The following is a 12,297-nucleotide window of genomic DNA, read 5'->3' as shown; positions in this document are numbered from 1 at the left end:
TGGCTCAGTTGGTTGAGCGTCCGACTTCGGCTCAGGTCATGATCTCGCGGTTCGTGAGTTCGAGCCCCACGTCAGGCTCTGTGCTGACAGCTCGGAGCCCGGAGCCTGCTTCGGATTCTGTGTCTCCGTCTCTCTCTGCCCCTCCCCTGCTCACATTCTGTCTCTCTCTCTCTCTCTCTCTCTCTCTCTCTCTCAAAAACAAATAAAGATTAGAAGGGGTGACAGTGCTTACTGAAGTTGACCTGCTGAATTAATAATATCACCTTCCTCAACTGGGAAAAAAACAACAACAAATTAATACTTTCAGAAAAACCCTTAGCCAGCTTTTACTTCCAGAGAATCATAAAAAAAAAAAAAAAAGCTCCATGGCTTTTTCTTAGCTTCGGGAAGGCAATTCCCTTGCCTAAAACATTCTAGGAAGCTTTGACAATATCATCTTCCATCGTACAGCATAGAAAACTTGCCCTTTTTTCTCCTTGGTCTTTGCATTAACATGATGATCTTCTGTTGATGTGATTAACGTTGTTGAGGTGGTGGTGGGAGTCTATCTTGTCTAGTACCTTCTCAAGGTACTGGATTAAGACTCGTCTTTTAAACCTAGAAATAAAGAGAAATTTTATTAACCAGAAGATACTCGAAGCCTTTCCAATGTGCAAGGCACTGTGCGGGGCACAAGGTGGAACTGGTGGTCTACATGCGGCTTAGCAGGGGCGCCTGCGTGGCTCAGTCGGTAGAGCATCTGGACTTCGGCTCAGGTCATGATCTCGCGGCTCGTGAGCTTGAGCCCCGCATCGGCTCTGTGCTGACAGCCTGGAGCCTGCTTCGGATTCTGTGTCTCCCTCTTTCTCTACCCCTCCCCCGCTCATGCTCTGTCTCTCTCTGTCTCAATAGACATTCAAAAAAAATTTACCAAAAACAAACAAAAAAAGATGCGGCTTAGCAAATACTGACAGTGCCAGCTTGAGGGCCTGAGCCCACCTCAGGCTGTGGTGAGCTTAGAAGATTCCACAGACGTGGATGAATGAGTTGGACTCCGATAATACCAATCTCAATGCCTCTGGAGACAGCCTTAACTACGAGAGAGAGCCAGGGTTTGAGAAAACCGAGGGACAGCTCATTCCACCCCCCGCCCCCCATTCTGCATTGGGCCCTACCGCTTAACGACAAGCGGAGACGAAGGTCTCCACTTTACACCCACCTTGCAGCTTCCTTGATGGTAAACTCAACAAATTGTTTCTTGACTGCAAGAGACCCTTGCACTTCTTCAAGCAGAATGAAAATCCTTTCATACTCTGAAGATATTTAAAAAAAAAAACCCAAAACCTCAGTATTCTTAAAAAATACGAATAGGAAATAAAATTCAATCCTTACACATCCTCGGTAATCAATCCTCACAGGTGGAAAGTTATCATTTGTATTTTAAACACTCGAACCCAAACATCCGCGCATCAGCTACTAAGGAAACTCTTGTAAACACTGAACAAATGTGGCAGACTGAATAATGGCCCCCAACGTTGTCCACATCTTACCTCCTGGAACCTGTGAACATGTTGCCGTATACGGCAAAAGGGACTTGACTTTGCAGATAGAATTGAGCTGTGGATCTTGAGATGGGGAGATTATCCAGGCTTATGCATCAGTGTAATCACAAATATCCAAATAATAGGAGGTGGGGAGTAGAATTGGAGCCAGAGAGAAAAGATGTAAGGACGGGAGCGCGGCTAGACAGGAGAGAAGGCCCTGACGTTACTGGCTCGAAGCTGAAGGAAGGGGCCAAGAGGAAGGGGCCAAGAGCTAAGGAGCACAGACAGCCTGTAGGAGCTGGAAAGGGCAAGGAGACAGATTCCCCCTCGAGTCTCCAGAAGGAACACCTTTCTGTTAGCCCAGTGAAAATAATTTCAGAATTCCGACTTCCATGACTGTAAGGGGAGTACAGTTTTGAGCCACGTGGTTTGTGGCAACTTGTTACAGCAGCAAAAGGAAACTATTACAATCAGTAAGGTGCAAAAAGAGAAAAGGGTGTATTGGGTCCTTTTAGTTAAAGCAAGAGGAATCGCTTTAAATTATGTGAAAACCCAGGGTGCTTTGGCTCAGGCCATGATCTCATGGGTTCATGAGTTTGAGCCCCACGCACGTCAGGCTTTGCGCTGATAGTGCGGAGCCTGCTTCATTCAGATTCTCTGTCTCCCTCTCTCTCTCTCTCTCTCTGCCCCTCCCCTGCTCGTGCTCTCTCTCAATCTCTCTCAAAAATAAACATTAAAAAAATAATAATAAATTATGTGAACACCCAATACTTCCCCAATACCTCCAGAGATAGCATGAATCTATCCTGAATCACAGAATTATGAGAAGGACCTCCCATTATATTATTGATACTTGTGCTTTCATTACTTACTTCGTCCAAATTTTCGAACTTCCTTCATTAACTGGTGTTTTATATCAGCATTGATTCCTTGCGCCATAGCAGGAGTTATTTGCAAGGTGTTTGGTACAGTTCCCAAAGTGGGTGTCACCGAGGCTTTTCGATCATCTACAGAGACACTGCAGTGTTTGCTTCCTCCTAGAAGTGCATGCGTCCCAGGTTTGTGAATCAGGCCGTCTTTCCTTAGACTAGTGAAGTCGTCAGATAGAGAATCCAACTGGTGGTGGTGTGGAATACCATCTCCTGCCATATTCATAAGCTCTGGGGGAGCAGATTTTGACAAGAAGCCATCGGGTGGGATCTGACCATTTTCCCTCTTCTCCTCATGGACATCAGGAATGACAGTGACATCTGGAGGCCAAATCAAGAAGGTAAACTGTGAGGCTGAGACCCCTCAAACCGAGCCCAGGAAAATAATACAACAAAACCACCTTCTCTTCTTCACGGCACTCCCAATACATATGGAAACCGAGTCGGGCAAGACAACTACCGAGCGTTCTCAGGTCCCTGGCACCTGTGGTTTAGTGGCTGCTTGCGCTTTACGGGTCTCACTTGATGTCATGATTTCTGTAATTTACATATCAAATGCCGTGCTTAAGAAAATAAAGAAAATGCCAGGCTTCACCGAGCTTGGCACCAGACTACATGGGCCCCCTTCAATTTCTCTCCTATCTCAAAAGTTCTAAGAAAACAGAGGTGGCCGTTAGGCCTCGAGATTCTACATGTAGTCCGTCACCAAAAATCTTTGTGTGTGATTCTCATCATTCCCTTCTGTGACAAGGAAATGGGTTTCCTTTTGCTCCAGGCCTGACACCTCTACTTCATATGCTCTGCCTCCTTCCTGCCAGGCACTGAGCCAAATGCTGGGAGATCGGCAGTGAACGAGACAGACGAGAACAATCCCTACCCTTGTGGAACTTACATCCTCATGGGGAAGTCAGACGGTATGTGTAAAATGGGTAAAGGGAGTTACACAGTTTGAACTCGTGTTAGGAAGGAAGACATCAGGGATGTGACAGAGAGCAGGAGGGGGAGTCTCCGTGACCCCGGGGTCGGGCAGGGCCCTCTGAGGAGGTGACCCGTGGAGCAGGAGACAGGGCGGCCTGTGCACGTGAGGAGGACTTCTGGCTGCCGTGAGGGCCGGTGCAGGGCCCTAGGAGGGGACGAGCCGGGGCCGTGGAGCAAAGGACAGAGGCAGAGAGAGCAAGGAGGACACCCAGAGGACGCGTGCGGGAGAGGAGGGCAGGCCCGGGTCCTGCAGAGCGTGTAGACCAGCGTCGGCAGCTCCGATTCTGTTCTGAGTGCTCGGGGGAGTTGGCGGCGGGTTTCGGGATGGACGCGGCAGGGTCGGATTTCCGTGCGCACGGGGTCAGTCGGGCTGCAGGGCGGTGATGGGTCAGGAGGGTCAAGTGGGAGAGCAGGGAAATCAGATGAGAAGCTGTTGTAGCAGCTTGGGGACAGACGGTGGCAGCACAGACTAGAGGGATAGAGACACAGGGTGATCCAGGAATCGGACTGGGTGTCAAAGTGTCTGCACTTGCTAAGGGATGGAAGTGAGAGAAGAATAAAAGAGAAATCATGGTGACTCCGAGGATCTCCACTGAACCCCTGGGGAAACAATGGTGCCAGGAGTGTGCTCTTCCTGATCTGGCCCAGTGACCTCATGTTGATGGCCTGACAGCGATCACGTTGGCATCCTTTACGCTGTGGAAACCTGCAAACATTATAATCCAGGGCTTCACCCCCCCCCCGGCCCCCACACACTCGGACAGCTGGCTGTCGCACCTTTCCCAGCATACTGCCGGATGGTGTCACTTAACATTAAGAGTCATGCCCGCGGCAGGCGGCAAGCAGAGCTGTTTTGGAGAGCGCGAAGGTTAGGAGTTCTGATGAAACACGTGAGACCGAATTTTATTGGTCTATGGGGCACCTCAGTGGAAATACGATGTCCATGGTTAAATTTAGGTCTGGAGTTTGAAGCAAGGTGTAAACACCCGAGTTGTTGACATGTAAATGTCCTGGAAAGCCCAAGACTGCATGGGATCACCTGGGGTGGGGGGGGGTGGTGTCTGGAATCCAGATTTGGGTCCCTACGCTATTTACAGGTGGGAGAGAAGGGGAGAAACCAGAAAAAGAGGGTGAAGAGGAGTTGCCATCAAAGGGAAAAGAAAACTAGGACGTGTGGTGTCTGGGAACCTGAGAAAGTTTCCAGGGAGGAGGGAGTGAACAACTGTGACAAGTGACGCGAAGAAGCAATGGCAACACGCAACAGACCCTGGGGGCCGTGATGACGCCTGTCTCAGTGCGGTGGGGAGGCAGAGCCAGACCGCACTGGGCTAGAGCGGGAGCAGGAGTTGAGGACACAGAGAGCCGGTGCAGACCCAGCCTCGTATTAAGCTGGTTCGCTCTTGCTGCGTCGAGAACCTGCTTCCTCGTTCTGACTCACGCAGCAACATGCTCCCATCCCCATGTCTCCCCCTTGTGCTAGTTACTACATAAGTATGGATCTTCTCGCCTCAGACAGTGACTCTGCTCCCCACGGGGCCCTTTGTACCTACCACATTGATGATTTAATAATGGTTTACTTAACGAACAAAAAGCGGATACAAAGGAAATGAACACAAAGGAAAATAAGGCTGTTTAGTGTTAGTCTTCTAGGAGCCATAAGGAAATCACAACCACTACTCTATACCTGTATGTACAAGGGTGGGTTTTATGAGGTTTGGATAAGATGGGAACCACGAGGCTGAGGGTGGTCCCTTTCCGCCCACATGGTTAGTTACAGTGGGTGGTGTTTGCGGTTTCGCCAACAGCAGGGACATACTCCGCCTTCTCTTAGATGACAGAGGACTGTTGGGTTCTCCGGGGCGCTTCACTTTGTTCTGTGGCCCTGCCACGAATTCATCTGCTTCATCAATCATCATTCCCTAGAAAACACCAATGAACACTCTCCATTAAAGAGCACAGCGCCCGCACGCGGCACGCGCACACTCAACCATACATCCTGTTACCAACACACGTCTTCATCACGGGCCAGAGATTTACCGTGCCCCACCTAGACCCTGTTCTCAGAAAGTGCTACTCCAGTCCAATCTTGACCTAGTCTCGGTGGAACAAGGAGGAGATGAAAAGATAATGTGTTGCCAAGGTCAAACACAATACAATCATGATTAACCAGAAAGCTTGAGAAATGAGCAACTCGCATCAACCGAAGAGGTTACTTTTCGGAGGAAGTACAGACCATTCGGAAGCGACCCTTGGCAAGTGAACCAATTCCCTTTTGTGTGCTTTTGTGCTTTAAATGCATCATGAAGAAATATTGACTATCACTGTACAGAACGCTGCATGTGGACGGTAGAGAGCAGGTTGACAGAAAATGTCACAGCAACCTCACGGAGGTTCAAATATGTCCACCTTGGGGGCTTTTCATTCTTGGGGGTAGGTAAAGGATGACAGCCAGCAGTGCAGAGGGTTAGCTAAAAGCTGTTCCCATCCAAGGATAACCCGAGAATATGAAAATATTTTTCATAAAATCATGATAGAAGACTCTTCCAAGGCATTTTCCAAAGCAACACGGTACAGAAAGGGGAAACCATACACCCTGCGCATTTACTGCATGTAGGTCATGTTTGAAATGGGTACATGCACTAACTCAATACTGCACAGGACTCTGGTAAGTGTAATCATTATCCCCAGGGGTTCAAATGAGGAGCCCAAGGCACAGAAAGATTAAGAAAAAGTCCAATTAATTGAGGATTGGGGTGAAGTGGAATATCTCTCAGTCTAGTTTTGTTACCAGACAGATTATTACATGGTCTGCAGCTTAACACCAATAGTCTTCTCCATGTGTGCAAAGAGAATCCCCATTTGTCTTCATCCTTAGATGGTCAAATCGGCATCTCTCTCTGTCTCTCTCTCTGTCTCTCTCTCTCACACACACACACCCACACCTCACATTTAGATCTCTACTAGGACAATCCAAAGAAAGCAGCATCACGTAGTACTTCCTATTTCAAGATGAACACTTCATCACCGTCTGGCTAGAGCACTAGAGATCCGAGTAATGGAAACAGGAAATAACTGGTGATCTCAATATTAAAGGAATTAGTGTGCAGAGGTGGGAATGAATACAGACTCTGGAGCTGGAAAGATGTGGGTTCAAATCCTGGCTCTTCTCAGCTGTGCTACTCAGAGCACACCACTTGACCACTGTGAGCCTTGATTTCTTCTTATGAGAGGACAGATGGTAACACTCATCTGCAGAACCGTTGTGGCCATTAAATGTGATCGCGTAAAACAACAACTCCTACTAGGTACTCAGTAAATGTCACTTATTCTTTTCTTCAAGCAACACACCTTTGTATCAAGAGGCTCCCACTTTCCACTTATGGAGAGCCCTGGAGTCCTATTTTATCTTGTCAACCAACAGAGGGAGAACCTCTGATTTATATTCACCTTGCCCAGAAGAAAGGAATTATAGCAAGACTATCACAACTTGGGCAGACTTAGAAATAGGTATCTTACCTTCTTATCTTGTTTGAATGGATTGCCAAAAGTATGTAGTCTTTTTGGTTGATCTGGATCAATCTCTCGAAGCGGAGAAGCCAGTGTCTTTAGATATTCCTGATAGTTACCCATTTGTGCGACTGGAACACTATGAAGGGAATCTGTAAAACCACCGGCAAAGAAACAAATGGTACACAGCTGCAGTGTATGCATCATGAGGACAAGGGGACACGATCAGGGGCTCAGTAGGTTGAGCATCCTATTCTTAAATTTTTTTTTTCAACGTTTATTTACTTTTGGGACAGAGAGAGACAGAGCATGAACGGGCGAGGGGCAGAGAGAGAGGGAGACACAGAATCAGCCCAGAGCCCGACGCGGGGCTCGAACTCACGGACCGCGAGATCGTGACCTGGCTGAAGTCGGACGCTTAACCGACTGCGCCACCCAGGCGCCCCAATGAGCATCCTATTCTTGATTTCGGCTCAGGTCATGATCTCACGGTTTGTGGGATCGAGCCCCGTGTCAGGCTCTGCGCTGACAGCATGGGGCCTGCTTGGGATTCTCTCTCCCTCTCTCTCTGCCCCGCCCCTGCTCACATGTGTGCATGTGTGCTAAATAAATAAATAAATAAATAAATAAATAAATAAATAAAACTTTAAGAGGGCATGATCATAGTCTGGTTTGGCAACGTGTACCTTGGCATCCAATAGTCTAAAACCTCAACTTTTGGGGGCACCTGGGTGGCTCAGTGGGTTAAGCATCTGACTTCAGCTCAGATCATGATCTCACGGTTCATGGGTTGGAGCCCTGCGTCAGGCTCTGTGCTGACAGCTTGGAGCCTGGAGCCCGCTTCTGATTCTGTGTCTCCCTCTCTCTCTGCCCCTCCCCTGCTCGTGCACGCGCTCTCTCTCTCTCAAAAATAAATATAAACATTTAAAAGCATCTCAAGTTCTAAGATCTAAAATTATCTCTCTTCATCCCACTCACTACTCAGGGTACCATCACTACTCCCTACAAGCTCAAATCACTAGGCCAAGTACAACGTCCTTAGGCCTCAAACCAGGTTTGAAAATGGGCTGACATCCTGTATGCCACCACCCAGCCTGAAACACCATATTTGTGCTGCATTTCAAAGAGCCTGGCCTCCATGGTTCTCTCTTATCATCCAGAGACCTTGGTTAGTAGGCCTTCCATTCTTGGGGAATGTGACTAAATCTATAGGCTCCCTTCCTAGAGAAGCTTCCCTCCTCTCCACAGAACTCAGTATATAATTTTAGGAGGTCGACCAGGCTAAGATTTAACTCCTTTTAATGGACAAATGACCCTGTTTCAAATGAGCACAATGGAGTAAAGGGGAATTGTACACCATCACCAACTGTCCTACGCACTACCAGCTTCATAATTTTCATGTAAATGAGGAATTCCGGACTGAATTCATCACGACAGGCTGGGTTGTGCCATTTCCAAAATCTGACAGACCTAGGTCCCGCCACTTTCCAGTTCACTAAACCTGGAGTGGCTATCAAAATGCTCGCCCTTGAGAGAGATATACCAAGAAACAGACTCTTAATCATAGAGGACAAACCGATAGTTACCGGAGGGGAGGTGGGTGGGGGGAATGGGTGAAACAGGTGATGGGGATGAAGGAGGGCACTTGTCACGAGGAGCACCGGGTGAGGTAGGCAAGTGTTGAATCACTGTATTATACACCTGAAACTAATATGACACCGTATGTTAACTGTACTGGAATTCAAATAAAAACTTTAAAAAATGCTCACTCTCAGTGAGCCAATTAATGCACACCTGCCCTACAACCTGAGAACAGGTGAAAATGAGCATTCTAAGCCTGAAAGTATTACAAAATAACCTACCCGTTATGCAATAAGCACTTTCATGTAAGTCAGGCTTGATATTTTCCTAATCAACAAAAAATACTTCTTTGTTCATTTACCTTCATCTTGTCCAACAATAAACTTGTGTGTTTTCAGCAGATTGGATCTCATTCTGGTTAACTGGTCTAAAAGACCTCTACGTGGAATATCATAAGCATTTCTATATGTCTGAGGTTTCAAATCCTGTTTGAAATGGAACAAATAATTTCAGTTACTCCTGAGGCTTTTAATATAGAAATGTACTTCTTAACGCTGCAGTGTATGTAAAATCGTAGTGAAGAGAGGGATATTCAATACAATAACTACCATAGAATTTTGCCAGTGGAAACCTCGCCTTTGCTGGCCTTGTTCCAAATTCTAATATATCCACAACATGCTCAAACCACTGAGAATATCCTTTCCCAAGTATGTCAACTGGCCTGGCCACCTCTGCCCAACGTGGACCTCCTCTATGGGAAATCTTGGTGTTAGACGTCCCTGCTGGGCTGGCCAAGACTTTCTCGAAGCTGCACTCCTGCCTGAGACCCTTCACACCCAATTCTCTTCCTCGTCCCCTCCTCTCACAGGTGCTAGATCAGCCGTGTGGCCTGAAGGTTCCCCCGCCAACTCCTGTTCTCTCTCCCCTTTATCCTTCACAGACATTACCCCCAAACATATCTTGCACATTTAATTCCATATTGGCGTCTGCGGGCAGGGCAATTCCTAAACTAAACCGTTGATAAGTATGGAGTCCAAAACAGGATCGTAATTATTTCAAAACTAAAATACTATGGCATAAATGCATCAGACAAGCTCAAACAAATACAAAGTATTTATGTCCACAATTTACCTTGTTTAAGAGCCCTACTTGGAAGCCAGCAAATTCTTTGGTATTCAATTCTGTCAGTCTTGGTGCACTTTCCCCTATGATTTCTTTCAATAGTTTTCTAAAATTTTTACTGTGGGTAAAGGACACGCCACCTCCAGAATGATTTTTCACTTTGATTCCAATTTCCTGGGGAGGTTTCTTCCCCACGGATGCTAGTATCCGTTCTGACTCTAGTTTGGTCTAAAATGGAAGTACATAGTATGTTATGAAAAGATCTATATTATCACTGTTGTTTTTACTACTTAAGAAAGGGAACACTTTAAGAACCCCACAGAACACTTTTCAATTGTAAATCACGGAAAAATGGGTAATTAAACATTTCCCTGTGCTTCTCTGCACTATCACAGCAAACAGGGAGGTGGGGGTGAGAAAAATAACTTACTACATTTTTTCTCTTGTCTAATGGCAAAATTATGATTGGATCATGGAGAGAATGGAAACCATGGATAAGAATTACATTCATAGACATTTAAAATCACATCTTGTTGCCGTAAAATCTAGTCTAAGTCAGTATATTTATTTCAGACCCAGACATAAAGGTTTAAGACTCTGTATTTATAAATGTAAACTAGGGCTAAAATTCAGATTACACAGATTGGCATTACGTCTGGAAATAATTCAGCTGTTTGTTTCTAATATCGGACCACCCCCCAAAAAAGTAATGCTTAAATTTAACAAACGTTACCACGCAAATGATTTGTAATATCTGCTCAGCAAGTTTCTAGGTAACTTACAAAAAAATCCTAATGGACGCTATTAAACCGCATTGATAAATAGTGCCTGACGGTGACTCGTAGCAATATATTGGGCATATCTGGTGATTCACATACATGGTTCAAGGAACACTGGCGACATAGTTGTTATTAAATTAGTAATTAAATTAGTGATTAGAGTGATTACAAATTAGTAATAATTTTTTTCTTTGGAAGAAGGGATTCCACCAGTGCCCAGTAAGCCCAAAAGGATTTTTCATTTCTTACGGTTAGGTCGGAGAGATTCATTAATTCTCACTATGATTGGAATTAAGTATGTTTCTTATCTTTGGCACAAAATTAAGTCATGAAATAAGGGATAAGAGCAAATGAAGGGTCTGTTTCCAGAAATGGTCCCGAAATCTCATTTAGAAAACTACACAAGCAACGTGTTCCAGAAGGTCCCGGAACTTGCACGACTCAACTCTGCTCACTATTCTTCCTGGTGGCCATACCCTGCTGACACAGCCTTAAAGGCCTAAGGTAGACATCAAATAAAAAAATATATGTAAATCAACAGGTCAATCAATCAATAAATAACCAAAACAAAACATTCACAACAACAACAAAAATCTATTGGCGGAGAGGAAAGGGGGTCACGGGGACGCTCGGTGGACCAGAAATCTAGGTCTGCCTGTGCTTTCTTTTGCATTCATGAGCACACTGGACCGGCAGGAGCTGGTAAACTCCAGACCATACTTCTGTTTGTGCCGGATCCTAGCAAGGTGTGTCAGCGTCCCCAACTGCGGAGTCATTTTGGTTCTTCAGTGACATCTGACACTCTTTTGCTTACGGCTGTCTGTCTTCTAAAGGCCCAACTTCCAGACATATGTGACTTAAAGCCTGACTGCCACTGCAGACGCTACCACTGCCCCCTACCTGGGAGCACCCTTGTGCATAAGAAGAAAGTAAAAAGGCTGCATGAATTTGTCATAGAACGTAACACATTCGTATGGCAGTAACGCTCTACCTCAGTAGCTCTGAAACACTTCCATCCTGCAAGAATGGGCTAGGTAGAGGTGAGAAGTATGGTAAGTAAGGGTGAGTGGAGGATGAGGTACTAATAGAGGGGCAGGCAAGGGACAAGGTGAATAATGGTAAATGAGGCGGGGCTATAAAGGAACGGACGGAGGGCAAGAAGAGAGGAGGTTGAACTCCACTCTTCGGGTCCCCAAGGGGCCTATCACCCTCCAGCGTGAGGAACACTGGTCTCATCTCCCCCTCGCCAAGAAAGAGCGTGTGCATATGTTTATTGCCTAAGAACTAATTTCAGGCCAGACGTTGAGGCACACCAGGCCTCAGTGTGCCGACCTAAAGAAGGGGGATGCGCTAGCCCAGTGTGATTGGAGGAGAAACTAGGTTGAGGATAGACAACATGTGACCCATGAGATCATTTTCTTAAGCCTCTGCCCCTCTTAGGCCACAAGATGTCAACCAGCTCGTGGGTAGCACAAACTGGCAAGCAGGAGAAACGGCACAGCATCCAATGACACTGACAGACCCTTAGCTGCAGCTTAATGGTGAAGCTAGAAGCCAGAGAGAATCACATTATCACTAATCCATAAAGTGGAGAGATATATACACATTTAATTTGAAAAATGACAATTACACTAAAGAATAAGGAAATGCACTTCTGAGGGCAAAGGATTTTTGTTTGTTTGTTTTTACCAATACTACCTGTTGGCTGAGTTTTTTAAGGTAAGAGATAACACTGTAACTAAGTCCACAATCTAAATTATCTGATATCAGATTTGGAGCTCCCATCATCCTTAGTGCTTTCTTTAATGGCTATAAGGAAACAAAATACACAACAGTAAGAATAGAATAAATCTTAAAATACTCAAAGTTCAGTTATAA

At 45.9% G+C, this 12,297-nt stretch overlaps 1 protein-coding gene across 8 annotated transcripts in view; it reads right to left on the bottom strand.

Annotated features, from left to right (window-relative positions):
* Nucleotides 1-298: 298 nt before the first annotated feature.
* The window catches only part of LOC124513937 (integrator complex subunit 6-like), a 56,840-nt gene continuing 44,841 nt past the window's right edge, over nt 299-12,297 (bottom strand). For 3 of the 8 annotated variants that reach the window (XM_047081991.1, XM_047081998.1, XM_047081994.1), the window contains 8 exons: nt 12,118-12,228; nt 9,650-9,868; nt 8,880-9,003; nt 6,947-7,089; nt 5,115-5,349; nt 2,396-2,773; nt 1,199-1,292; nt 299-597 (listed from right to left, as the gene is read on the bottom strand). In XM_047081991.1, the coding sequence (XP_046937947.1) occupies nt 489-597; nt 1,199-1,292; nt 2,396-2,773; nt 5,115-5,349; nt 6,947-7,089; nt 8,880-9,003; nt 9,650-9,868; nt 12,118-12,228 (1,413 nt within the window). In that variant the 3' untranslated portion in view covers nt 299-488. The remainder of the gene's footprint in view (nt 598-1,198; nt 1,293-2,395; nt 2,774-5,114; nt 5,350-6,946; nt 7,090-8,879; nt 9,004-9,649; nt 9,869-12,117; nt 12,229-12,297) is intronic. The other 5 variants (XM_047081993.1, XM_047081995.1, XM_047081992.1 and 2 more) reach the window with 5 other exon arrangements.

The sequence above is a fragment of the Lynx rufus genome, unplaced genomic scaffold (assembly GCF_022079265.1).
Source record: "Lynx rufus isolate CCGP_SWC_20201006 ecotype Redwood Valley unplaced genomic scaffold, mLynRuf1.p SCAF_19, whole genome shotgun sequence".
Lineage (NCBI taxonomy): Eukaryota > Metazoa > Chordata > Mammalia > Carnivora > Felidae > Lynx > Lynx rufus.
Note: the sequence above shows the minus strand (reverse complement) of the source record. Positions and strands in the feature narration are given on the sequence as shown.